The 27,359-nt window shown below is 39.5% G+C and overlaps 1 protein-coding gene across 6 annotated transcripts in view; it reads right to left on the reverse strand.

The window, feature by feature from the left end:
- Positions 1-27,359, reverse strand: part of LOC122883264 (paired box protein Pax-7-like) — a 74,032-nt gene that overhangs the window by 33,720 nt on the left and 12,953 nt on the right. For all 6 annotated transcript variants that reach the window (XM_044211673.1, XM_044211676.1, XM_044211678.1 and 3 more), the window contains 2 exons: positions 7,845-8,044; positions 217-382 (listed from right to left, as the gene is read on the reverse strand). In XM_044211673.1, coding sequence (XP_044067608.1) covers positions 217-382; positions 7,845-8,044 — 366 coding nt within the window. The remainder of the gene's footprint in view (positions 1-216; positions 383-7,844; positions 8,045-27,359) is intronic.

Genomic DNA, 27,359 nt, shown 5'->3' on the forward strand with positions numbered 1-27,359 from the left:
GACCTTCACAGTCACCAGACCTCACCCCACCTGAACACCTATGGGAGATTTTGGAGCCACATGCCAAATATATTTTGGAAGACACCTGGAGAATCTATAATCTATGACAAGCAGCACTGAAGCTGTTCTGGAGGCTTGTTGTGGAACAACACCTCACTAACACTGCATTTTGGAGTTTACTATCATTTGTCAGTGTAAAAGTGTTATCTGCTCTACCTTGGGGCAGAGTGTTGGTTGGGTAGCTGGACTCTGGCAGCTGGTACGTAGGAAGTGTTGGCATCCCTGTAGGAGGAAATCCACCCGGCAACAGGTGGTTGAATGCTGCTAGCTGATTGGCTCCTGCTTGTTTTCGCCACCTTGCCCGTCGATTGCTGAACCACACCTGGGGAAAAAAAACAGTAAAAACCAAAAGCATCAGTTTCATCAGTCTTTCAACTTGTTCTCACAGTCAGTGTGGGCTTTCCTGTTTCATTTGAATCAATTACACATTAGCTGGCAGCTTAAGAAGTGAAAAGAAAAACTGCGTCTTTGGGACAGATTTGTTTTCTGTGTAAGTATTAGGACATTTTTCCTTAAGGGTAGTGAACAGTTTAATGCAACTATGTGTGTAGTGCGAAGTGTTCATCACACCTGTAGAGCTGTCTCCACTGGGAGCTACTGTATACTCCAAACATACACCCAGCATCACTGATGGGTGTGTCTGGATGTACTCAGTAATAAACAGCCAGCAGTGATGTCATGGTGTACTAACACACCCTGAAAGACACTTTTTCATCACTGCAGCCACGTGACAGCTTCAACCACTGCAGGTCAGCACAGAAGGATTTTCAGCTGTGTTTAAGTTGCTATAATCATCATCATTTTTTTCAGTCTTACTACATCAGAAGAGCTCAAATAAGGAAACATTGAAATGTTACCAAATTGTAAAAACAAAAAAAGAGGTGATTGATCTTTGGCATGGAAGAGTAACTAAATGGTATGTCAATGAAGTGTGTGTGCACTTTATTATGTGTAAATGGAGTGAGTGTGTTTGGTTAATCATGCGTTGTTTGTCATTGACTTGAGACGGCTGAATGCAGCCTCAATAGGATGAATAGAGGCCAAAGAGGAGGGAGAGCAGGCGTCACAATCCCACAGCTAAACACTTCACACATGACTGTTCAAAGCAACTACTACACTTACAACCCATAGTTTTACACTTGGTATGGAGGCCTTTTTAGAAGTTTAATTTCATCTAATAGATCTCATTTTACTAAAGCACACAAGAAAATTTAACAGGTTTTCAATAAGCCAAATAAAAGACTCCTTCAAAACTACCTCTTAATAAGATTTTTTATTTTTTTAAATAGTCATGGATGTAAACTTGAAACTTTAAGTCATAGGTTCTTCAACCAAAAAATGCAAAACATATTACAAGAAAATTCCTCCATAAGTCTAAAAAAGGCATTGTTGCATTAGTGTCTATATTTTCACATAATGTAGTAACCCTCCTGAAAAATACATTTAGTGTAACCGACAGAGAACTGATACTGGGATACGGACAAATATATAGTTCAATCCTTGTCTCAAGACGTCTGTCACCGCCTTAGCTTTGGGTGATGTTTAATCTTAGTATATGCGTATTAGAATATTACAATTACACATTGTCACCTGTAAATAATTCCATAAATTTTAAGACTTTTTTTGAAAGTATTGTTTTTTCAGTCCTTGTGGTCTGTCAGGTTGCATCCAACAAGCTCAAACAATCAGCTGGGGAGGGCAAGCCTAATGCAGCCTGAGAGGCAAACCCAAGGGCAAAAAAGTCCACCAAGAATGACTGCTGCATCAGCTGTTGCTGTGAGGGCGGTAACAGCTGAACTGCATATAGTTGTAATACAAACTAAAGTAGGACCAGCAGTGGCAAGTAAGGTAGCGCTGTGCGGTTTTACAGAGGTGAGTTGATTACCTGGTCACATAACTTCCTGTTTTAAATTACAGATGACCACTTGCATGATGCACAAAATTCACATAAAAAGACAGTCATCAAACATTTGCTAGAGTGCAGGTCTGAAGTGATTTTAAGGTAATGGACATACAGTATGTAGTATCATCAGTTGACTAGAGGTGAAGTGTCATTTCTTAGAAAGAAAACATGAGAACACGTCAAACACACACACACACACACCTACTCCCTAGTAAAGTGAGCCAAATCATGCAGATTGTGAAATGACAAGTATTGCTAAAAGCTAAACTGTCCTCTTTTTAAACTCAGCCGGGCACTAATTTCAAAGTTCTTAATTAAAGCCAAGTAAAAGACAGAAGCTCAGAGCAAGTATCAGCCTGTCGCTGTGCAGAAAACACACTCATTGATTCTGACTGCTCCACCGTCTCACACACACACACACTGTCCCACGTTAGGACACGCAGGTAACTGCATTTTTATCATTTGCGTCATTTGAATCAAACCATACAATACCACTCACGAGTTAATACAAGTACACACACACATACACACACACACACACGTGCACACGCCACACCATCCAGAGCCATAGCAGGAATGTATTGCCTCCAGCTTTCTACCCGACCACTTTCTCCAGGAATCCTCCTTTTTCATTTGGAGCAAATGAAAACATGCCTTTCAAGTAGAGAAGATCATTTGGACTCCTATTTCTGTAGAGGACACTCCAATAATTAGAACAGGTGTTGTCGCCCTTAGGTACTATTGTAAGAGAAGCAGGGGAAGTAGAGTCTGATTGGTCAACTCAACAGTCCAACTCCCTCTGCACAGCAAAGACATGAGAGACTGAACAGAAACAGAATTTCACCTCCTCCTGACCACAGCTACAGCTGACAAACCCTGACATGATATTGCATTGGTTTATTTCATTGTTCAGTTGCTTGACTTATAAAGGCAGAATGTATTACTGTATTTGTGCATTTATCGGCACATATTTGTGCCGATAAAGACATACAGATATAGAAAGAGCACGGCATATCATCATGAAAACATCATCCCAACTGTAAAGTACGGTGGAGGAAACATGATTTGGGCCTGCTTTGCTGCATCAGGGCCTGGCCAGCTTGCAGTCATTGAGGGGAAGATGAATTCCCAAGAATATCAGACAATTCTTCAGGATAATGTGAGGACGTCTGTACGTCAGCTGAAACTGTGTAGAAGGTGGGTGGTGCAACAGGACAACGACCCAAAACACCAGAGCAAGTCCACAACAGAATGGCTTCAGAAAAACTAAATCCACCTTTTGGAATGGCCAAGTCAGAGCCCAGACCTCAACCCAATAGAGATGCTGTGGACTGACTTGAAGAGGGCCATACACATGAGACGTCCAAAGAATATGGTAGAGCTAAAGCAGTTCTGCCAGAAAGAATGGGCTAAAATTCCTCCTCAACGATGTGCAGGTCTGATCCACAGCTACAGGAAGCGCCCGGTTGAGGTTATTGCTGCCATGGGAGGGTCAACCAGTTATTAATTCTAAGGGTTCACTTACTTTTCCACTGCCACACATTATGTTTGTCAATATCCTTGACTTAGATGAAGATCAGATCACATTTTATGACAAATTTATTCAGAAAACCATGAAATTCCAAAAGGTTCACATACTTTTCCTTGCCACTGTGTGTGCAGCAGAAAAGTCCAACAGAACAGAGAGTGAGAGCCATGAAGAGGTTTGACATCAATCTCACACTAAGTCTTTCTATATATAAACTACACACACACAGACACACACATCCCTTTTGATCGACATACCTCTTTCTGTTAACAGTGTGTTTCTTAGTCAAACTTCATACAAAAATCTAAATTCTTTCCTCAGTAAAAGCCTCCCTCCATCCGTGCCTGTCCATTGCTCTTTTCGCTACTACACCTGCCATTAGGTATGTTGACAAGGGAAAAACATCTCTCTTATATCTGCATTTCGTAGAGGAGGCGACTGCCTCACCGGACATACCTCCACCTGATATGCAGTACCTCCACTAACATCAGCCTCATACATCATAACAACCCCACCACCACCACCATCATCAAAATCTGACATCAACCCTGCTATCTGCCAGCAAACAGGTCTATTGCAAACACCACCTGACGGAGGGAAGGGGTGTCTGTCAAAGGAACACAAGTGTCTTTTAAAGTGTAAGTGAAATGCCAGTCATAGATTACTGACATGCAGTATACTCCTGAAACACTACAATACAACAATATTTTATAGTTTTTAGTTTAAGTGAATATTCATTTACACAAGTTGTATTATAGCTGCCAGATATACGTATGTAGACAAACTTCAAAATACAACATTGGCCAACTGAATCTAATAAAAGTAAAGCTTCAAACAGGACACGAGGGCTGACTGAGGTTTGATGAGGATGAAACTGATGTGAATCTTATGCTATGGCCTTCATAGTCACCAGACCTCAACCCACCTTAACACCAATGGGAGATTTTGGAGTGACGTGTTAGACAGCCCTCTCAACCATTATCATCATTGAAACATCAAATAAAACATTATCTTTTGGATGAATGTTGTTCATCCCTCCAATAGAGGTCCACACGCTTCCATACTTTGTGATTTTGGACTGTCTTTGGAAAAAGTTATTGTAAAAGAAATATGGTGAAATCTGACAATGTTAGTAATTTAGAACCAAAATCTCACAATGTGACTGCTGCTACAATCCATGTTTACCAACCAGCCAATCAAAATAGATTACACTGGTGAGCTAGCACAATGCTACTGCTAAAAACATCAAACCTCAAACTCACTTTGCAAAATCAACATTCCATGTTGCCCATTTTTCCCCTGACCAGGTATCACACTCTCCTCTTGGAAACAGCAGTTGACAAAACTGGTCACAGCTCAAGGTCCACTTACTCGCTTCCTCTGGAGCTTTCCAATAAATGAGTCCTTATACATGTATAGATACATGTTCAAACTCTATGATTCTAAGCAATAACAGTTCATTCTTGACAGACAAGTCAACATGGCTGAGGACCATGTGATAGGATCAAAAGCTCCAGAACAAGTGAGAAATCAGAATCAGAAATACTTTATTGATCCCCGAGGGGAAACTCTTTTGTTACAGCTGCTCGCTGTCACGTCAGTGCACACAGGAATAGAAATACTGAGGAAATAAAATATAATACACTATAATGCAGGTAAAGAAAGAGGACCTTGAGTTGAGATTGTTTTGTCAACAGGACATGAACTGTTCCTTTTTGAATGTCTGGTTGAATCCTGTGTCAGTGGATGTCGGATGACCAGTGTCAAGTAGAGGCACTTAGGTAATTCTGGTCTGCAGGTAGAAGAGCTAAGTGGCAGAGTGTGTACCAGTTTCCATGCCATGCTGGTTTCTCACTCTCACGGTTTTCTTTCCTGGGTCTTGATTGATCCACATTGCTGTTGTGGATTAAAGCTCCCGTGAGACAGCCCAGACCCTTCTGTGATCTGCTGTGAATTTTACAATGAGTGGTGGGCTTGAAAGTGGTGGGAAAAACAGATTCCAGCCAAGATGTTGGGGAGTGAGACATACATGAGGAATGCAGCCCCCACCCCACTGCTGAACACCTAACAGCTGTTGTTAGAGCTCTACAGTATTTTCTCCAGCACTACTGGGACACTGTGGAACTGAACAGACACCAAAGACAGGTTCCTTGGCTGAAACATGAACAGGTGGCAGAGTCTCCAGCATTATACCGTATGCATGTGTTCATATTAGTTGAACTCAGTAAAGTATCACAATAATATGACATCTTGTACAACAATACAAATATAACCAAGTAGTGCGTATCCTAATTGCGTAACACCTGAAAACAAGGATGAAGAGGTAACCATGTGACTGTTGACCAGCACCTTGCTCAGCATGTAGTATAATGGCTCGAAATGTTATCCAAATGGATCTGTGGCTCCAACTAAGTGAGACAAAGAAATCTGACAGGACAGAGGCCGAGGATCTGTCTCCACCCTGATATAAGTGAAGTGAATAGGATGAGATCTCTGATAGAAAGTTGCATGAATAAACATTTTCTTCAGTGTGCTGTGGTTAATGGGGATAGTGTTTTAGGAAAGATATGTTGCTGTTGAACTTTGGAATGCTCAACAAGAACTATCTAACAACTCTTTGTTTGTTTGTTTGTTTGTTTGTTTGTTTGTTTTGTTGTTATTTGGGTGAACCCACCCTTTAACTGAGCATTCGGTTAGTGGCTAACAAAGTAGCACAGCAGCATCTACAAAAATGATCAATAAAAATGAATTGAAGAAAATAAAAACTAAACTGAAGAGACACTTTTTCAAGCTGCACTAGTCTGAACATGGCCTCAAATTCTAATTGTACCTTTAACAGGTAGAAAATGAGCAAATGCTTCTTTGTGATTGGAGGAAGAAACAGAACGAGAGAGAGAGAGCATGGCTGGATGGATGGATCGATGGATTGATGAATAGATGACAGATGGATGGATGGAGAGACAGATGGACGGGTGGATGGAGAGATGGGTAGATGGATAAATGGATGGATGGACAGATAGATGGACGGCAGTGGTGGCTGGCCAATAGAGGGCACTAGGGTAGTGCCCTCCTTGAGCCAAAAAAACCCATTAATAATAAGAAGAAGAAGAATAAATTAAACAAATTATAAATATTTGTGTGTTTGAAATATGGAGTGCACACAGTAATATGTGAAAAAGATAGGAATTTATGATGTATAATCAGTGTCCTCAAAATCTAATCCAAAAAGGGAGATTATTTTATCGCCCCAAGCAAGCCACTGCTAGTAGGTCAGGACCTCTACAGGTGCCACTTTAAATACATGTCAACTGCGATCACTAACTTACTCCTCCAAGACCCAACCCTAACTCGGGAAATTCTCTCCTCCAAGATCCGTTTGAGAGGAGAACTTTGACAGAGAAACTACAAGAGAAAGAGCAGGGCCCAGATCAACCTGACCTCTCAGACAGACAGCGCTTCAAATGGACAGTGAATAACCAGGTATCAGGCAGATGTACTCAAACTTTGACTGGTAGTGTACATTAGTTCATATTCAGCTCCAGTGTGTGTTTTTGTGCGATGTGCATAGCTGACATTTTAAAACAAATCTCAAATTATTCCATGTGTGAGATGTCAATTGATAATTACAGGATTGTTTATGTTATTATTTTGGGTATTTCCTTCTGTTAACTGTCTTCTATTGGTTATCAGGGACCCTACAATTTATTTTTGAGTATTATTCAATTGAATTCACTTGTGAGAGAGTTTTAGAGCAGAAGTTTGCTGGAGTTTACTATCTCTACTCCTCAGAGCACCGGACTCCCATGCTTCTGTCCTTTCAAGTGTCTGAATACCAACTTAACACCACTAACTGCACTTCATGTTTACTTCTCCTGATCTTTGCCTCCCAGTTGGTTTCCCCAACAAAACAAGAAATCTCAAGAAATAACCATTTTCTATTATATGTTTTATATTATACTGAATTCGCCTGTGTGGGTGACCAAAATAAGATGCACTGATGTGTTTGTCAAGGCGTTACTTTATTTTATGTTGGAATAAAATAATTGTTAAATATTTATACAAGTGCAAAGTAGGAATTCCTTTTTGATACCTTCACTTTTTTGCATTAAATCATTCTGGGATGTTTGCTGAAATTGACCGGATGTGGCACAGCCCTACCTAGAAGATTTTCCACCAGCCGCCAGTGATGGATAGATTAACGGATGGATGGATGGATGTACAAACAGATAGATGGACAGATAGATGCATATACAGATGATTGGATGAACAGATGGATGGACAGAAAGATATACAGATGGTTGGATGACTGGATGGACAGAGAGATGGATGGAAAGTTGGATGTCTGGGCATTACCTGGACCCTGGCCTCAGTGAGTTTTGTCCTCTGGGCCAGTTCCTCCCTGGTGTAGATGTCGGGGTAGTGGGTTCTCTCGAAAGCCTTCTCCAGCTCCTCCAGCTGCTCCGCTGTGAACGTGGTTCGACTCCTGCGCTGCTTTCTCTTCAGGGGGAGGTCAGGCTCCGACTCCACGTCTGACACTTCCTCCATCCGACTGCCTGGACAAACACATGGAGGGGACACACTAGGGGTCACTTCATGTCAACATGTTTTTTATCATGAATATGTAATAATGTAATGAATAAAAAAATGAGATGTACAATCAAACTGTCCCAAATCAACTCCATGGTTGGTAGGAGATGGGATACTAACTATGGTCTCCTGATTCAAAGTCAACATTTTGCGCATTTGCAGCAGTGTAACAGCATCACGCTACTTGCCATAAAAGGATTGATGAATGATGAATTGTTAACTTTTTGGATGAGCTTAACATTCATCTGCTTTTCTACCTGAACAGACAAAATGCGTCACACACACATTCATACACCGACAGTGGCGGAGCGGCCATGCAAGGCGCTGCTGGCCTGCCCATCTGGAGCAACTCCGGAGCCCATCAGTGTCTTGCTCAAGGAGACTTTGACACATGGACAGGAGGAGCTGGGGATTGGACCGCCAACCCTGGGATTAATGGACGACCCGCTCTGCCTCCCGAGCCACAGCCGCCCCCAAGTTGGCAAAATAATCTCGAATCAAGGTGCATTATTTACCCACTTGTTGTGGCGTTTTCAACCATATCACAGATCATATGTTCAGTTGAACATGGTAACATTTCCATGGCAACAGAGTAAACATAATCCAGGCAGCAGTTACAATGCCTCCAAAACATATTTGACAAAGCAAAGTAGTAGTATGTAAACACAATTTGTCGGGGACAGACAGATGGTAGACCACCCACAGAAGAGCCAGGATGCTTGATGACTGTGGAACTCAGGGTAGAACTGATTTCTCACAGTTGCTGATGGGGTGATTAAGTGTCCATTCCAAGAGAGATGCAGTCCAAATCCATACCTTCCTCCCCTCGCTAACTTCCCCTCAGAGCCACCATCCCTTCTCCTGGACATCCAAGAATCCAAGCCAGGCCACAAGAGGTGAAGACAGCTGAATAGTTCCTGACCAGGGACCATGTGGATTCTGAGAGCTGTTTAATGACATCTCACAACATCTGTATCATATACTGCATGTGCGTCCAGTTGCCTTGTGGTTGTATTGTCTATCAATAACATATTCAGTGGTTCAAAGCCAAATCACATCATACGGCAGTGATGAAGACTTAACGCAGCGATAGGCATGTTCACAACTTCCTACAAATACAGAGAGAGGGAGGCAGAGGAAGGAGGGACAGATAATGCTTCAAATAGCACAGTCTCCAATGATTTCTCAGTGTGGTTATTTATATGACAAAACAGTTTTCTTGTGCTTAGTAAGTATAGTTCTATATCAAAACCTGCATATCCCAGCATCCCCCAGGGCACAGTGCTGAGAGTTGGAGTGGAATAAGGGCTGCTAATCTCTCTAGACCACCTTGGTGATGTGTGTAGCACCATTCTTTCACTGTGGGCCTCAGGGCAGCCCAGACAAATACACTGGCAGACTGAAAATAGTCCCAAAATATTTATTGTGCAGCTGATTTCACTCACACACAATGTGTCCATGCTGCTGTTCAGAAGGAGCCATGGAAGATTATCTGATGCATGCAGATATCCATTTCAAATGAGGCTGCCTACTGCTTACCAGGATTGGAGAGTAGCTATAATGAGATATAATGCTCTACTGTATGTTAGTGTGGACTACGGTATGATGTCACAGTCCAGGTGAAAATCGATCAGATGTCATGTGGGTGTTTTACCTGATTTCACAGGTTTTGTAATGGCAAAATAAATGGCTTTTTAAACTTCCACAACATATGAAAGAAACTTAAAATCTGACCACAATGAATCTGACTGTTGATGGTTAAACCAATGTTTGTATGAGAGAATATCACAAAACTGATTTTGGTAACATATTCCTTCAAAACAAGCAACATTTTTCTAGTTATATAAATCTTCGATCCAGAGTGAAATGATGTGGTAATGTATCACCTGCATGCTGAAAAGCTTAGTGATGTTTTTTTGTATCAACAGGAGAGGATGAAAACTCTGACAGAAAGGCCACAAGACACCAAAGCATTTATTATTATTAGTTTAGACTAATTAAAGGTATAATATGTAACATTTCCACATTAAAATGTTTAAAAACAGCTAGATCTATGTGATATATTTTGTTGAGTTGTGTACTTACATTATCCCAAATGTTTCCAACAGTGGTCAAACCCAGAGAAATCTGTAATTTTATGCAAGGTAATGGTGCGTTTCATTTGGTTGCCTGTCAATGCCGTCATATCCCCTTTACCCCCAGTAGTTGCTATAACTTCCTGGGAAACACGGGAAACACCAGGTGATACGTCAGAGAGTGAGGAAGGAAGACGGCGAACTAGCTAGCTAGCCACTATTGTTTGTATTGCTCAAATTGCTGTGCGTTCTGTCGTTTTGTTATTGTTTTGACTGAGAGACCCCATAGCGGCAGAAATGACGTGTGCGTTTAATCGCATCCTGGTACACATACCAAGGTGCTGCGACAATGTATTCAGCTTAGAGATTTTAGTCCCATGCAATTCCTCTGCCTCTCTGAGATTTTGCTTGAAGGAAAGGAGGAAAATTTAAAAACACTAATAAATATGCACTAATGAAAAGTGCTTTTTAAAGAGGCAGTTACCAAATGCACATGGGAAAATCTGGGATTCTGGGACACATTTTTGGTTGTTTATCCAAAACAGTGGTCCTGGATCTCACTGTGAGGCATGGTTTAAAATTCTGGAGACCAAAAACAGCCTATGTCTGTATCAGTGTCACAAACTTAAGACCAAAATCCCACAATGTGACCCATGTCAATCAAACTATGGCATGAAAGGACACAAACTACACCAACGCAATACTGGTGGCACTATTTTTGAATTTAAAAAAACATAAACCACAAACACTTGACGTATGCAAATAGCAGCTCTATGGCTTTTTGATTTGATGCATTTTAAAACATGATATGGAGCTTAATGACATGTTTTACATTGTAAGTGTAGTATAGAGTATAGAAGCTTTCGTTTTTAATGAATTCGGAGTGTAAAATCTGTTTGGACAGTAAGGAGGTCTTCAGAGGAGCAGAGGTTTGCAAATGTGCACGTCTATGTTTGATGTAAATATTTGTCAGTAAATGTATTGTGGGCAGTGAATTCTGAGTACTGACTATGGAGAGTGGAGGGCAGACGTGGATATTTTTCCACAGTTTACTGATTTGTTTGTATGAGTGCATTCATTGTGTGCAGAAGTTGGTCATGTGCTGGTGAAGTAAGAAAGAAAAGGCCCATCAAACTGGTTTAGACAACTACAGGGTCGGCTCTGTAGTTTAATTAAACAAGGAATTATGGGATTAGTGCGAGGCTCCCATTACAGGCCGCTGGAAGAGTCTCAGGGAGAATATCTTTTTGTGTTCCCCCCCAGCTGCCCCCTTGAAAGCTCCCGCTAGAGAATTCTCAACGGATTACATGTGGCCGCAGGACATGCTGCTGCATTAATTAAATCAATTCTTTCACCATTTAGTCCCTGCAAAGATTTGTTTTCCTAAAAACCAAGGTAAAAAATATATATATTTATATACATACATTAAAGAAAGCCTCCATGTACAGTATATGTCCTGTTTGCTGGTAGGTTGGTGGAGGTTTGGGGGGTTGCAGCAAAGCAATTTGGCACTAACTCAGCGTGACAGCACTTGAGGCTGCTGCAGTGTGCTGGGATCACTTTCCAAAAGGCACCTCCGAGTCCTCGGGGTGCTGCTGCGACAGGATGGACTCTATTTGTTTTCCCTCCACATGCTGCTGGATTTAGGGGAGGAGAGGGGCAGAGGTGGGAGAGAGGGAGGGATGTGAGTGAAAATGAGGCGTCCTCGCCTCGCAGTATTTTCTGTCTCTGACTCTTCCTCTCCGTCTCTGTCAGCAGGAGAAAAATGGCCGTAAGGCTTGTTAATTTCTGTTTGCCTATTTTTTAGTCAACTTCCTACCAAACCAGTCACCTTATTTTTCCTTCCAGAGTTTTAGAAGTGGTGTTAGCAGTCAACATGTTCCCAGTACAGAAGGTAAACAGTGTGGACATCCAACACAAGTCTGGAACAAGTGCAGACTTTTACACACTCTCAAGTATATATTGATGCAATATTCCCACCAGCATATCTACCACCAGTGTTAAAGAATAGTGGACTATACAGTAGATACACAAAGGAAACTACACTTGATCTTGTGTTTTATCTATCTGAATATCTAATTTTGGTTCTTTTTTACATTCTCTGAGTTGTGGTTTTGTCCTAGCTGAGAGTTGTTCGTTGATGTGTGAAATGCATATAAGTGTAGAAATCTAAAATAAAATCTGTTTTTGAAAAAAGAACTTAAAACATGATACAAACAATGCATCAGTTATTGTGTGCACTCCCTTTTCAGCGTATTCCACTAAGTCTGGTTTGAACGTATCCTCTGAAAATGATACCTATTACTTTATCATACTTTCCCAGCTTTTGTGTTGTGAGGCTTTGGAGGACAATGATGAATATGTGAAATGTGAGAACTGTGCTGAATAAAGATTTTGAGACCTTTTTCAACAGTTAATGTGGTATTTTTATGTCAACATACCAGGTACATACATATGCACATCAAAACATATCGTATGTGCAACATAAGACAGATCTAGATTTCACTGCCGTCATAGAAGCTAAGTATTAAAGGTTCAATACAAAAAACTGGGGTAGAGAACATTTTGCTTGTGTGGTATCTGTCCGTGCAGACAGATAGTCGTGGTTTTATTTGTCCAGGTTCTCCACCCACATACGATGGAGCAGAATGAGATTTAGATTGTGTCTCACAGCACTGAACTATGAGAAACAGTGTCCCCGTTACTCTGAATAATTCAAGACCTCACTGTGAACAGCTGTTTTATCACAACGACTTTCTATGTAAAATAATGCTAATAATGGCACTAATAAAACAATAAATAGTCCTAATGAATCTAATGAAAATTTTGATGCTCACTACACACAATTCAGTCATTAAGGTTCAAGAATGAGGCCAACAAACAGCGCTACAGTTAGCATTAGGAACCCTGTATTTGCCGTGTTCTGGCAACAACATTTCATTTGCACTTGAATAATGTGTGTTTTGCCTTTAAGTTTGTCTTGCCAGAGTAGAGACTTCATGAAAACTGGGTCACCTGAGAGTGGATTTGAAAAGCACAGCTGAAAACGAAGCTCACAATGATTGGACGTGTAAATGAAAGTGCACGTCACGGCACAGCGTCGCCGGCAGTGTCCGGGCAGCCGCGCTGACAACCTGAACAGCACCGGTGGTTTGGTTTTCTCCACGCTCTCTTTGGATGGCAGCACAATAAGGATCCCCAGGATGGAGGAGAATAAAGTTTGACAGGCCGGTGGATCAGGAGGGTCAGCTCCTCTCTCCAGCTGATAATGGAAAGCAGAGATTATGCTAATGAGACAGACGCCTAGAGCCGATAGAGGGGCTAAACCTGGACTTCATCTTTGTCTCCACCAGATCCCTCAATTGGCATGCTATGTCTTATCAGGAAAATGGGAGCACGGTGCAGCTCCTCACACACTCACACACACTCACAGGGTTTGCAAATGTGCTGCAGTATAAATAACAAACTGTACACTTCAGTTTCACACAACAGCCTGCTTTTGTTACAGAGTGAATACGATTTGTGTAGAAACACATCCATGCTTTTATTTTTTATCAGATCACTGGCATTGTGTGCAGCAACTACACACAGACACACACACACACACACACACACACACACACTCTAAAAAAACAAATCTAATTAAACAATTATGGTCCAATTCCATCCAAAGCCAGTTATTCATTGTTGCAGTTAAATGGGACATTCTGATTACTTAATAATGATAGCTGTAATTCCATTTCACTGTTCTGTGGAGAGTCATTTATCACCAAATTAATACCCAATTATGTTGTTCATAATGTGCACAAAGATCAGAGTGTGTTCCTCTGAGTCTACAGCTTTTAAATGTTTTGACTTTCCTGAACTGAGGAATCTACAGAAATAGAGTCCGCTTGAACAAAGTGTATTTGTTTGATTGTGATTAAATAAGTCTGTTGTACTGAAAGCAACGCCTCCCAGTGGGAAGCACACTGTGTAAATCTGTAGCACATTGGTTTATTGTGATGCTTATGTCTTGGAGACAGGGCTGTAGCTGCAACAGAAACCAGAAAGGCTCTAATTTAGTTTTTTTTAATATATATTTTATTTATTTAGTTAATTACTCATTTACTGTATATATTTTCAGTGTATTTTATTTCCCATCACGAAGGTCTACATGCTGTTACAAAGTGCCTGCACTTCAGTGCTGGTGATGAAGCATTGAATCCTTTTTTCCTTTTCTTTTTTTGCCTAAAAGTAGTCAAAAATATATATATTGAGTCTAACAATACTGGAATCAAGTAACATGACCTCGGTGTGAAGCATTATTAGTTATTATAGTGATGTAACAGTTCCCCATTTCATTCTGAGATCAAATTGTTTACTTTAATGTCTATAGTTTTTATTTTCTTCACCCTGATTTCGATCCTTTGAGGTCCAAAGCAGTTGGTGTTTTAAAATATGAATTTGCCCAACTAAATGAAGGATTTTAATATCTTTTTTTAAATAATTTAATTATTTGAATAATAACTTAATATCCTTTTGTTTTCCTTGTTGTCCCTCAAGAACTATTCTTTTCCATCCTCAGGAGCCCCTTGAGGGACCCTGGACTCACTAAATGTGGAACTGGACTGAGGTCTTTCATGCGTTTGATGGAGCATTTTGGAGTGGACAGTCCAGAGAAAAACCTTCGTTTATCAAACGGCTCAATAGACTGACTGACAGTGTGTAAACAGTGAATACTGACAATACTGTTCCCCACTTTGACCAAGACTTGGGGACAAAGACTGACAGAGCTCTGGAGAGCTGCATGAAACTAATTATGGGTCATTTTGAAAATCATATTAGTTCCAGTATAATTACACTCAGGATCTGCTTTCAGTTCAGCTCCATAGGCTCTGACCAGTCAAACAGACTTCATTGGCTCAACAATTGATTAATTTATTAGTGCAAAACCACGTCTTTCCCTCAAAACGGCCTGTTGATGCTTCAGTTTTGTCCACAGCTGTTGTGTTTGTGTGCGTGAGAGATGAAAGCAGGAGAAAGTATCTTCTAGTGTCCTGTCTCAGATAAGGATCAGTTCTCCACTATCAGCTCAGCCTTAGGGCAGGCTTTGACCCACCTGCCTGTCCTCCTCCCAGCCGACACTCTACCTTTTCACACCACGACTAGCTGCTACAGACCTCCCTTCAACTACACTGTCAGGTCAAGTCACTTACTTACTATTTACATTGCCCAGCTGCCACTGGATGCTCATCAACATGATACACCAGATTTTAAAAAAAGCCTTTGATGGTGTAAGATTTCAAATGATTAAAATCTGTATCAAAATAACAACTGGTTCTGGTAGCTCAGCATTCTCATGGCCAACAGGAGAAATGTGTCTGTTTTCCTGACAAACACGTCAGATGAGAAGATGGATATCAGGTTTATCTCTGTATGTCCACGACACAGATGGACCAGGACACGTCTAGCCTAGCTTAGCGCAAAGGATGGAAGCAGCAACCCTCTCTCCTGGTGGTGGCGGTGGTAAATAAACAACAACTTAGTTTTTAGTGTATTTAACCACTAAATTGTATTGCCAAAAACTTTGATAAAGCTGCAAACATATTTTCAGTTTCAAATTTAGCATTTAGAAGCACAGGAAAACTGTACACTCTATATATTGGACTGTATATTATGTACACACGCACATGTCCTCATGCATGTGTGCAACTCATGTATACTCACATGCTTTTATAATGTGGATGGACATATTCATAGTCATGTGAATGTCAAACTAAATTCCATTCACTTTAAATCTCAGAACCAGAATAATTGAAACCAAAAACTACCTGATTGGACAGATACCACAAGAGAGAGTTTACCACCCACTCCAAAGACCAAATAAACAGAGAGCAGCAGGACTATCTGGGCTCTGGTCTGTCCTCAGCAGCTGGAGGCGTGTGAATAGATGGGGACAGAGTGAAGTACAGAGGTGCTGCCTGCGGCTCTTTTAGCCGTTTTGAAATCTCTTTGGACGCCTCTTTCTGGTCAGCTTCCTCAGTGACAAAGTGGGTTCACCTTAAACAACGGAGGCCCGGGAGCCTCCCAGGGCCTTTCAGGGCCTTTCAGGACCAATAGAGGCAGCACCTCAGGGGGCCGCTGGCCATGAAAGACCACGAACAGCCCCGCCGCACTCTGCAGGATTTCAGTAAACACTTCCAGACTGAGTCACTAAAGCTGAGCAGCCGAGCAAAGTGCCGCCTGCATATTTAAGAATTAAAGAGGTCAAATGGTGCCGAGGCATGACATGGAACAGAAAGATGGGGGAGGATGTTGGAACATGAACCAGTTTTTTTTTTTTTTTTTTAGGTATCGCTGCATTTTAACATAATAACATTTCTGACCGACAGCATTTATCAGCAAGATTAAATTAGAGATTCTAAATAAATAGTCATCTTTCAGCATAATTGCAACTGCTACATTCATACATTTCTCCAAACATACGTGTGTTTATTAGTATAAATACAATGCAAATCACCCATTTAAGAACGTTTATGTCACCAACTGAAATGGGAATTTAACTAAATTTATTCCAACTCTACAAAATGTTTTCTATTGATAAATAAATATGTATTTTGTAACACAGCTTACCGTAATATCAGGTTCATTTCATTTCTGCTGCAATGGCATATTTTCATTTGACTTGCAGATTTTTATGCCTGTACCAACAATACAGTTGAAGTACAATTGAAGGTCTGAACACTCGACTAATTGAGGCCAAAGCCAAAGTTTTAAAAATTATTCAAAGAAAACAAAAGAAAGTAAAATAAAATCTGCCAGTTGGCAGCAAGAGCCGCTCTGTCAACAAAGGCCTCAAATTTAAGCCCAAGTGGGCAAAACTGAGCTGAAGCCGAGACCAGCACCGCGACGCCGCCGCTGCCTCTTCACACGCTCCCATTCACACAGTTCAGCATTGTTCCTGCCTTTGTTCCAGTACAGCTCCAACACAATGGTATTTAGTCACAACAAATGCAGTAAAAGTGTATAGTAAGCAGCAGGAGTGGAGTGTGTGCAACGTAGGCAGTTTTACAATGATGAGTAAAATATTTGCCAAAAGATTTAGGAACTCCGCACATTCTCCCTGCTGAAAGAAATCCCAACTTTTGTTGTTTCACTATGAAAAAATACTTGACTGCAGCCACAAACATACGGTCTCACAGAAAGCTATAGGAGCGGTTACAGACGAGCTGTGTGCTCTCAGTAAATGCTACATGGAACTGGCACTGAACTCAATCCAGCCCACACAAAGATGCTGGCTTTATCGGGGCATTATGTCTTAGCAAACTGCTATTAATGCAAAGTCTTTATCTTCTTTCCTCCCCAGGCACTGGCATGCATGTGTCTTTATTTAGTAGATAAAAAATAGCCATAAACAAAAATTGCTGACTGTCAATATAAACACTGATAAAGATTAGAGCTGGGAGCAAATATAATAATAAGAGGTACTCTTAAGATATACTCGACACAGCAAAGCCCTCAGTGGACAGCTGCAGGCTTAAAGAAAGCAATTGCAGAAAGTTTTAAAGAGCAAAAGAATAATCTTATTTTGGAAGAAAGTAGATTAACGATCAGAGCAGCGCAAAGAAAATGAAGTGATTTGTGCTTGTTGCCTCTCTTTACACATTCTGGTTAAAAAGCTTTGAAATGCACTCTGATATGTTTGTAAGAGATGGAGGATAGGCAAGCTTTTCATCTGCTGCTTGTCACTCCAGAGGGAAAAAACTATCTTTCTGCTGATGTCACTTATGTGTGTCACACACTGTGCATTAAATGGACAGAAACCAGTCTAAATCACCTATGTAAAAACACAAGAGGGAACTGTAACTTACTGATGTTATTTCATATTATTCTAGTGACAGTGAAATATATCCATATATTCATACATGAGCAGAAGAAACATGTTGCAAAATCAAAGAAGGAAATCTCACTGACTTAGTATTTTGTTTCCTACAGAGGTCTGATTGGTTAGTTTCGACACCACAACGCGCCACAGATTAGCACAACATCAGACACATGCAGCAATGCTAGGTTAAATATGACGTTTGTTATCCTAACCCTATGCAATACATACACTTTATTTGACAATTAAAGCTTATCAGGAACAAAGCCATAGTTATTGTTGTATTAGATTGGTCCATATCACATATATGGTTGTCAATAAAGGGGAATGTTTTAAAGTATCAGCCTGGTGATATTCTATATTTGTCTGATCGTCAACAACTCCCATGTGCAGTCTCTCAGTGCCGTCTCACTTCACACATCCACATGTGGTGCTGTAGTGAGTGTTTGGGGCAGCAGGACGGTGTGTGTGGGGCTGAGTCAGAATAAACTACAGTGTGTGTGTTCATGGTGATGAAGCAACATGTCACCCAGTGCAGCAGAGCGGCTCACTGATGTGTTTTAATAACAGCAGTGGAGCTCAGAGGCTCAGAGGAGATGCATCAGGCTGTCACACACACACACACACACACACACACACACACACACACAGAGACAACACTTGTTAGTAGATGCATTCACTGCTGGTTTGAGTCTGTGCATGAACTGAATATAGACTATCACCAGAATTATCCCCTAAATTGCGGTTTGCTGACCACAAATGTCTGCAGGTTCAGTAACAGTGGCATTTGAAACGTGTTATATATGAATTAACTCTTTTTTTTAAAGCATACAAAGCATTTAAGCAAAGTAACCACTTAAATGTAATTTCTCCAAAGCAATTGGTTATCAGTTTTAAAAATGTACTTCTTTGAATGTATGAGCCGCTGTGATGAAAACAGCTGGTCAAAGCTGCAACCTCTAAAAAGGGCAGTTTAGTCTTTGACTGTGTTCACTCATTCAAAATGCATGTTGTGGTTCTGACTACAGTGTATTTGACTTTTAGCAACATGTGAGGTGTATTAGTATTTAATCTTGTAGTTAGGAGTGAGTTTTTCAGACTGAATGGTGGATTGATGTGTGGAGTTGGGAGTGGGGGGTGGGTGTAGTAACCAGAGCCAGTGGATCCTTAAACCAGCGCAGTAGTTTCCAGTGTAAGACAAACCCTGCTGTTTGAAGCTGAGTGCTCCCTCTCGCAGCTGGCTGCCCCAAAATGGCTGCACTCAGCTCTGGCCATCACTCTCACAGTTGGTGGAGGGGGGAGCAAATTTCTGATTTGCAACACTCTGAGAACATGTTTATCGCCTTTGTGTACGAGAGCAAAGAAACACAAATAAGGCAGTGAGAAATATTCCAGGATAAAGGGGCTAAAGAGCAGAAAATGGGAGATTTTATGGCCATAAGTGGCACGGGCTGATGGTGGTTTGTGGGTTTGTAGTAACTACTAATTAGGCTTGAAATGCAGGCATCACTATTTCATGTCACACCCACATTATGACGTAGAATCTGTCCAAAATGAAGGCTGTTCATTTTCTACATATTTTAGGTCTGGCCAAAGTGGTAGAAACTGGAACATTTGATATGGGAATTTATGATTACAAAAGATAAGCATAAACATTTGTTCACATAGTTTTTTCTTTAAGTATATGATGAAAGTCCAAATATATGCACATATATATATATATATATATACACATTCACTGACTAAAGTCCAAACTTCATGTGGGTTTACTTGACATGCAGAGGAGTGTGTGAGATTAGACAAATATATTGATATTTAAATATCTTTTTACATCAGTTATGTTTATCGTAATTTCTGTATAACCTGTCTGGAGCTCCTAAAATGGAAAAAGAATGCAAAATAAGCCGTACTCAAACTAATGTGACAGCTTGCACAAGTTGTTACTAAAATGCAACATGAAACCTAAACAGCAATTACAGCAACTACAAATGTTGGCGCAAAAGCAAAATGTGAGTCATGAGGATTTTAGGATATAAAAATGGGCTTACATTGTAGATCAGGCTGAGAAACCTTTTTCTACTGAATGAGTCAAACTCTGCTTCCTGATGCTGCTTGACTCTTTGGGCAAAACAAGAACTATATGGAGTTACAGGAAAAACAAAAAGGGTTTGATGGGGAGAAACAGAATTTCAGCCTGCTGTAACCCCGAGGTCAACAACCAGCCAACGCACTGGGACCTTGGACCTGTTGATCCAACTGCTCAACATTTCACAGATATTTACTGTTAGACATTTCTGCTCTCAACTACCTTACTACCAATAAATACACCTGGTCACTAAACACCTGGAAGACCCCAAGGCTTATGTACGTCTACTGTTTGCTGATTTTAGCTCAGCTTTTACTACGCTGCAGCCACACATGTTGATTCAGAAACTGAAACAGATGGGTGTTAATCCTTTTATCTGAAGATGGTATTTTTCTCTTAACCAATAGTACCCAGCATGTTAGGGTCAACAATGCCCTCTCAGAGCCCAGACAAACCAGCATTGGTGCCCCTCAAGGTTGTGTCAGTTCCCCGGTCCTCTTCACACTGTACACAAATGAGTGCACGAGAATCTGAGAACTATATCATTAAGTTCTCAAATGATACAGCCATCCTGGGCCTAATGCACAAAGACATCAGTTTACCCATATGAAATAGAAAGGTTTGTGCAATGGTGTGACACTAACCATCTTGTGCTGAATGTGAAGAATGAAGAGATGTTGTTTGACCCTAGGGCAGTGGGCGATCTTAGGCCGGTGGTTATCCACAGTGAATCCATCACTCAGGTACGCTCTTATAAGTACCCTGGGGTTCATATTGATGATACAATTAGCTGGAGGGCTCATGTTGATGTCGATAGTCTCTGCTCTAGGCTGCAACAGCTGATGTATTTTTTTTACGTAGACCTAGGGTCCATGGAGTTGAGCAGAAGTTCATGTTACTATTACCATGCAGTTAGAGAGCATTATAAGATTTGGGATGACAGCCTGGTATGGTAAATTGTCTGAACAGCTGAAATCACAAATTGCTCGTGTGGTAGAGACTGCTATGAAAATTATGGGGGTTTAAAAAATATACCAATAAACACTTTGCCAATATACACTATACCAACAAACAAACACTATACCAATATAATGTTCATTCTACCAATATACACTCTACCAATAAACACTATACCAGTATAAACTTTAGCAATATACATGCTACCAATAAACACTATACCAGTATAAACTTTAGCAATATACATGCTACCAATAAACACTATACCAGTATAAACTTTACCAATATACATGCTACCAATAAACACTATACCAGTATAAACTTTACCAATATACATGCTACCAATAAACACTATACCAGTATAAACTTTACCAATATACATTCTACCAATAAACACTATACCAGTATAAACTTTAGCAATATACATTCTACCAATAAACTGTACACTATACCAGTATAAACTTTAGCAATATACATGCTACCAATAAACACTATACAGTATAAACTTTACCAATATACATTCTACCAATAAACACTATACAGTATACCAAGGTATTTTTGAAGATAAAGGTCACTTTGATATCTGAGATATATCCCATAATGCAAAGGTTAGATTGCTATTAAATGTACTGCACACGTTCATGGTCCCCAGAGAATGAAGCCTTTTGAGTTGAATGACAAGAGGAGATGGAGATGTTGATTTAAATTAGCAATATTTTTTAAATGTATCTGCCTATGAGGAGTTTCCTAGGAACACTTTTGTTCTTAGTCAATCATATCTTGACCTCAGCTGACCACAGAAAATTGATGCCTTTATTTAAAATAAAGTAAGCATCAAAACTGACCACAGCAACTTCCCTCTGGCACATTCTTCAATCAATCAACTGAACATAATAAACTTGAAAAGGCTAGTATTTACTGCAGGGTTACTGCATTGATCAGGCTCAGTGACTTCACAGTGACAACGAGACTATGGGAGGTCGCTGCTCCCAACCAATAAAGAGTCCGGCTCATAACGCCCTGTAAAACTGCAACCTCTCATAAATTTACCTTTTCAAGAGTTCATCTGCTCTCTTATTTTTCATCAAATTAATTGAAACTATTTCAACATTAGGAAACATTGTGCTAAACTCAGTTTGGAAAAGAGCAACAACTACAGAAGAAATAGTATGTTTCCTTTACTGGCCTTTTCTGTTAGCATATTTAAAGACACCTGCTGCTTGAAGTGGCTGTAGGAAGCACACGTTTTTTACTTCCAGCCAAACAGCAGTAAAGAAGTAAGTGGACCACAGCAAACCCTCCCACTGCAGATGTACATTCATTCAAAGCAGGAGCATTAGAAATGCCGATCAGCTCGGCAGCGCAGAAGCTTTCCTTTCAGCGTTTTGCTGTTGTCTAGCTCAATCGTGTCACTTTGAGGGAGTCTATTCAGAGGTATTCATGCATCTGCCTTCAGGCCACAATGGCCGCCACTTTATAAACTGTCAGCCTGCTTGCCTCAAGCCTTTGGTTCGTTTTGTTTCCTTTTCTTTAATAAACTTGGAGGAGTTCATCAACTCCTTCAGTGGCAAATGCAGGCACAAATAACAGACGGCCTCCTGGTCCATTTTAGATTTTCTTTCTCCTTTTTTTCTTGTTAGCAACTGTTTATGTATCAGCAGAGCACGTCTGAAAGAAGACATACAGGTTGTTTTCTGTCCACATGCTCATCGTCTGCAGCTGCCTGAACAGGCATAAAAATACTATATTTGTATATATATTTTTCTGAAAAGGATCATTTCTTATTTTCAGTTTTTAACATAAACCTCTCTAATTGATTGCTGCTAAAATCAGAACGTCTGAGCACAGTAATGGCTCTCCTCCAGAGACACATCACATATGACAATCAGGATACTTCTGATCACATTAATCAGTTTTGATCAATTAAATGAATTTGAAGGTGTTTTGATAATTATGAATTAATTGAAAATCAACACATTATTTGTACACAGATCATCTGGTTTTTCAAAGCAGAACTTTAGAAAAGATGATTTTATTTGGAAATGTATGGCGTTGTAATATTCTAAACAGACAGTTTCGTACACACAGCTCCATTTGCCTTTGAGAGACACTGACTGGCTGTGGTTGTTTTATAAAACTATAGTGAAAGAAGTGTCACTGTCCGAAATCAAGACTATGTCTGACTTGAATACTGGACACTAATCGTACCTTGTTGAGGTGTTGATGGACACTGTTGTCCCACAATGCAATGCACAACAGAAGTGACGGACTGCAGTGTGAAGGCTCTGATTACATCTCACAATAAATTAGGAGTGTGCATTAGAGATAAAATCCTTTATTAGAGTGTATTTCATTTTTATATTTTGCAATAGTGTGAAATAGTTTTCTGGAAAATCGTGTAAGAAACTGTTTATGGATACAATGACAAGACAGGTCTGTCTGTTGTGGGCTAATCCAGTGAATTAAAAACCTGATAAATAAATTTAATGAAAACCTGTAAATCCAATATTTCCATTAAACAGTCCTTCTCACTGATTTGCAATATCGCTCCTAATGATCTAATACAACCAGAAATATAATTATGATAGATATGTCTGTATAAACAGTAGGGAAAAAGTTGAAATATTTGACAAATTTATATTGTCTTACAGTACATGTCATCATTTCGCTCCCTAAAAGAAATAAAGTAATAAACTGGTTGAAAACAGTTTGGTTGTTTTTTGTAATGTTTCCAAAATTTTAAATTGGCAGTGTCACAGCATGACATTATTATTATACATATGTATATAATAATAATAATAATAATAATAATAAAGTTTATTTATATAGCACTTCAAACTCAAAACCACAGGTTACAAAGTGGTTTACCAGAACAAAATGCAGACATAAATCCACACATGCACATTTACCCAAATTGAACAATGTTGTAAAAAAAAGGCTGACGATAAAAATATCTTTTCAGAAGTAATTGAAAAGAAGATAGTGATTTTGAGTCTCGACGTGATAACTGCTAACGGGTTCCTGCCTGACGACCTCAGACTCCAATGACGCAGTGATTCGGAGATGTAATCTGGGGCCATGAAGTGCTTTCTTCTTCATGGCCCCAGATATTCATATTCTTAAACATTCATATTCTTACTACATATACTATGTGCTAAAAAAGTACTGTCAGCTTTATTACACAGTGTATTAATTGGTATATAGTATGGAGGACATGGTGTGAGTCATATAATGTATGTAGTTTCCACACCTCACACAGTACATGACTGAATCTGTCTTTATTCAATATAAGCATCTGCCAACAGCCTCTAGTTAAACCAGCTGTCTGTAGTACTCTCACTACATTATCATTATCATTATCATTATCATTATTATTATTATTATTATTATTATCATCATCATCATCATCATCATCATTATCATCATCTCTTTTGTTCCTGTTCAAACCCTCTACACGTGGTGTGGAGTGCTTCTAACCTTTAAATTAAATATAGAGCTGGAAGATCGATCAACACAATACTGATACTGTGATATGAGATCATCTTCTTTGATTTATGTGATGATTTATATGTTTGTTTTCCTGCTCTTAAAGACGACATTACACCTCAGTGTGTATCTTATGAGACTGTTGTTAGTACTGTGAGTTTATTACACTAGGTGAGTGAAATGAATGCCTTTACCTCTTTACTTCTGATTACATGATCAATGATTGTTTTGTCAAAATGCTCAGAATCACCTGACGGGAGCGCGCCCATCCAGAGGACACGAGGAGTTTTGTTGTTGCTGTTCATCCCTCCAGTAGACAGACGCCTGGAGAATTTATAATCTATAATCTATGATAATCTACATCTATAAACTGACAAGCAGCACTGAAGCAGTTCTGCAGGCTCGTGGTGGAACAACACCTCGCCTGTATATTATTATGAAGAAATTTGTTCAAAATATCCATTCATATTTAATTCATTACTGTCTAATTAAACATGCATTTGTCTCTGAAAGAACCTCATAATTCATAATACGGTATCTGCTGGAGAGCGTGTGGTCCCTGATCTGTGTGAACAACGCTCAGGTCCCATCATGGCCTGAGAGTGTGTTAAATATGTGGCTCAAATGATTTTAATGCAGTGACGGAGAAACGGCCATTAATCCACTTTCATACCTTTCAGTAGCGTGAACATTTACTCTGCCCCCCCAAAAACTGCCGGGCCTTTATGCCGCAGTAATCTCTGTATATTTAAGGTCATTTTCTAGCCAATTACACTGGATGGTTGCATTTGGTGAATGTGATTTCCTCCACGGATTGATGGAGAAAACCATGAATAAGCCATCTAATAGATCACACAGACCTTTGTATTTAACTTTCAAACAGGATTTTAGAGATGCATTTAGTCACCCGCTAAAATAATTTCCCCAGACAGAATCTTTACATTCCCTGCTAATATGAATAATCAGTTATACACACTTCAGTTTTAGTTTCACACTGTCGCTATGCTCATATTTGGCCAATTCTTTTTTTATTATTATTAAACAAAAAAGCAGCTGATGATAGGATTTTTTTAAAAATTCAACATCCTCTTTCCAACTACCTTTTTCAAAATTAAAGTATTCTAATAATTTATACAACTGATACAACTTGACCTCATTATTTCTATAATCCAGCCTTTGGCCCTGATATTTATTTTACAATTTTGTCCAAATCATGGACAGTTTTTTTTTTATTCTGAATTTCATGTTCTCTATTTACGAGGATCAAAGGCTGTATTGTGTTGTCTTATTGAAAAGCAAGTGACAGCAGGATGATGCTAATCAACATGTAATCTACTGGTGATGTTAACAATATGCAGATGATCTGATCCAGTGTTTAATTTAAGAGACGGGTACTTCAGTTTCTTGTGTAAAAATAAATGCAGTTGTAGATGAAAGAATAACGCTGACAGACATTGTCTGATTTTGTCAGGGAGCCAGCAGTGTTTGATCTGCACAAACCTCCCTGTCTGTAGCTGCTGGACAAATGAGTTGCATTAATCCTGACACAAGATATCAAGTTCACCTCTTAAACACTTCATTTTTATCTTAAAATTTCCCTTAAAAAATATTAAAAGCCCAGAATATTTTTATGACTGCTCCATTCCATCAAATGGAAATATTCAGAATGATATAAACATTTCCTGACATATCTGGTATGTTTGGAGACTCATTTGTAAGAAAGTTCTGTGTTTGAACAAAGTCCAGCACTAAATGGGTTTGTTAAAAACATACATATATATATATCTATATAATATCCATGTAATTTAAGTGTAGAATAACACATTCAACATGAAAGCGGAGCTGCTCAGCTGCAGTACGTTCTCCTCACCGAGGGCTCAATTAAAGACCAACCAAAGTGTGGACATTTGATTAATTTGTTGTCGCCATATTGTTTGTGCCATGTGTTCTGATGTTTGCTATTGTCCTGCGTGTATCCTTTGCAAATGGGCTGTTAATGGGATGCCCGAGGCCTCTGACTGCCCTCAACCCCATTTTGCCTGTTTGCTCTTTGTGCACTGCTCCTCTTTTGTTGGCTGATCAGCTTCCCATTGGGTCGCCAGACAAGATTCTTGGCATTTGTCGGCGAAATGAAAGGAGGATTAAGGGATGGCTACTGAACACTCCATGGCAAAGAAGTGGGCTGCTATTCTCCTTTTCAAATCCCCCTCCCAGTTCAGCAGCTCCCCTTTATGTATATTTGTTTTCTCAAAGACAACACTGAGAAGTCCAAAGTGCCACCAGAAATAAAGGAAAATCAACAAGTAGGTCAGAGCCGACAAAAATGCTAATGGCTGTTAAAAAAGAGAAGAAACCGAACAATCAGCTGCATTCTAGTTTCCATTTAAAACAATTATAACTGATGTTTTCATGATGCAAAGCTTTAAAATAAGACTGCGTATAAGGCTGCAATCAAGGATTATTTCATGAGATGAATTTATCAATTACTTTACTGCTCGATCGATCAATAATGACAAATGCCCATTAATGTGATATTGTCAAATTAATTAGGTTATCTGTCTAATTAGCAAGAAGAAATGTAGAAAAGCAGCCAATACTTTATATACACACATATATATACATTTATTAATTATTAATTATTATTATTATTAGTAGTAGTAGTAGTAGTAGTATTAGTATTATTATTAGTATTATTATTAGTATTATTATTATTATTATTATTATTATTATTATTATTATTATTAGTATTATTATTATTATTATTATTATTATTAGGAGTTGACAATATGGATAAAGCAATATCACCTTGATAT

Source organism: Siniperca chuatsi, linkage group LG10 (assembly GCF_020085105.1).
Source record: "Siniperca chuatsi isolate FFG_IHB_CAS linkage group LG10, ASM2008510v1, whole genome shotgun sequence".
NCBI classification, from domain to species: domain Eukaryota; kingdom Metazoa; phylum Chordata; class Actinopteri; order Centrarchiformes; family Sinipercidae; genus Siniperca; species Siniperca chuatsi.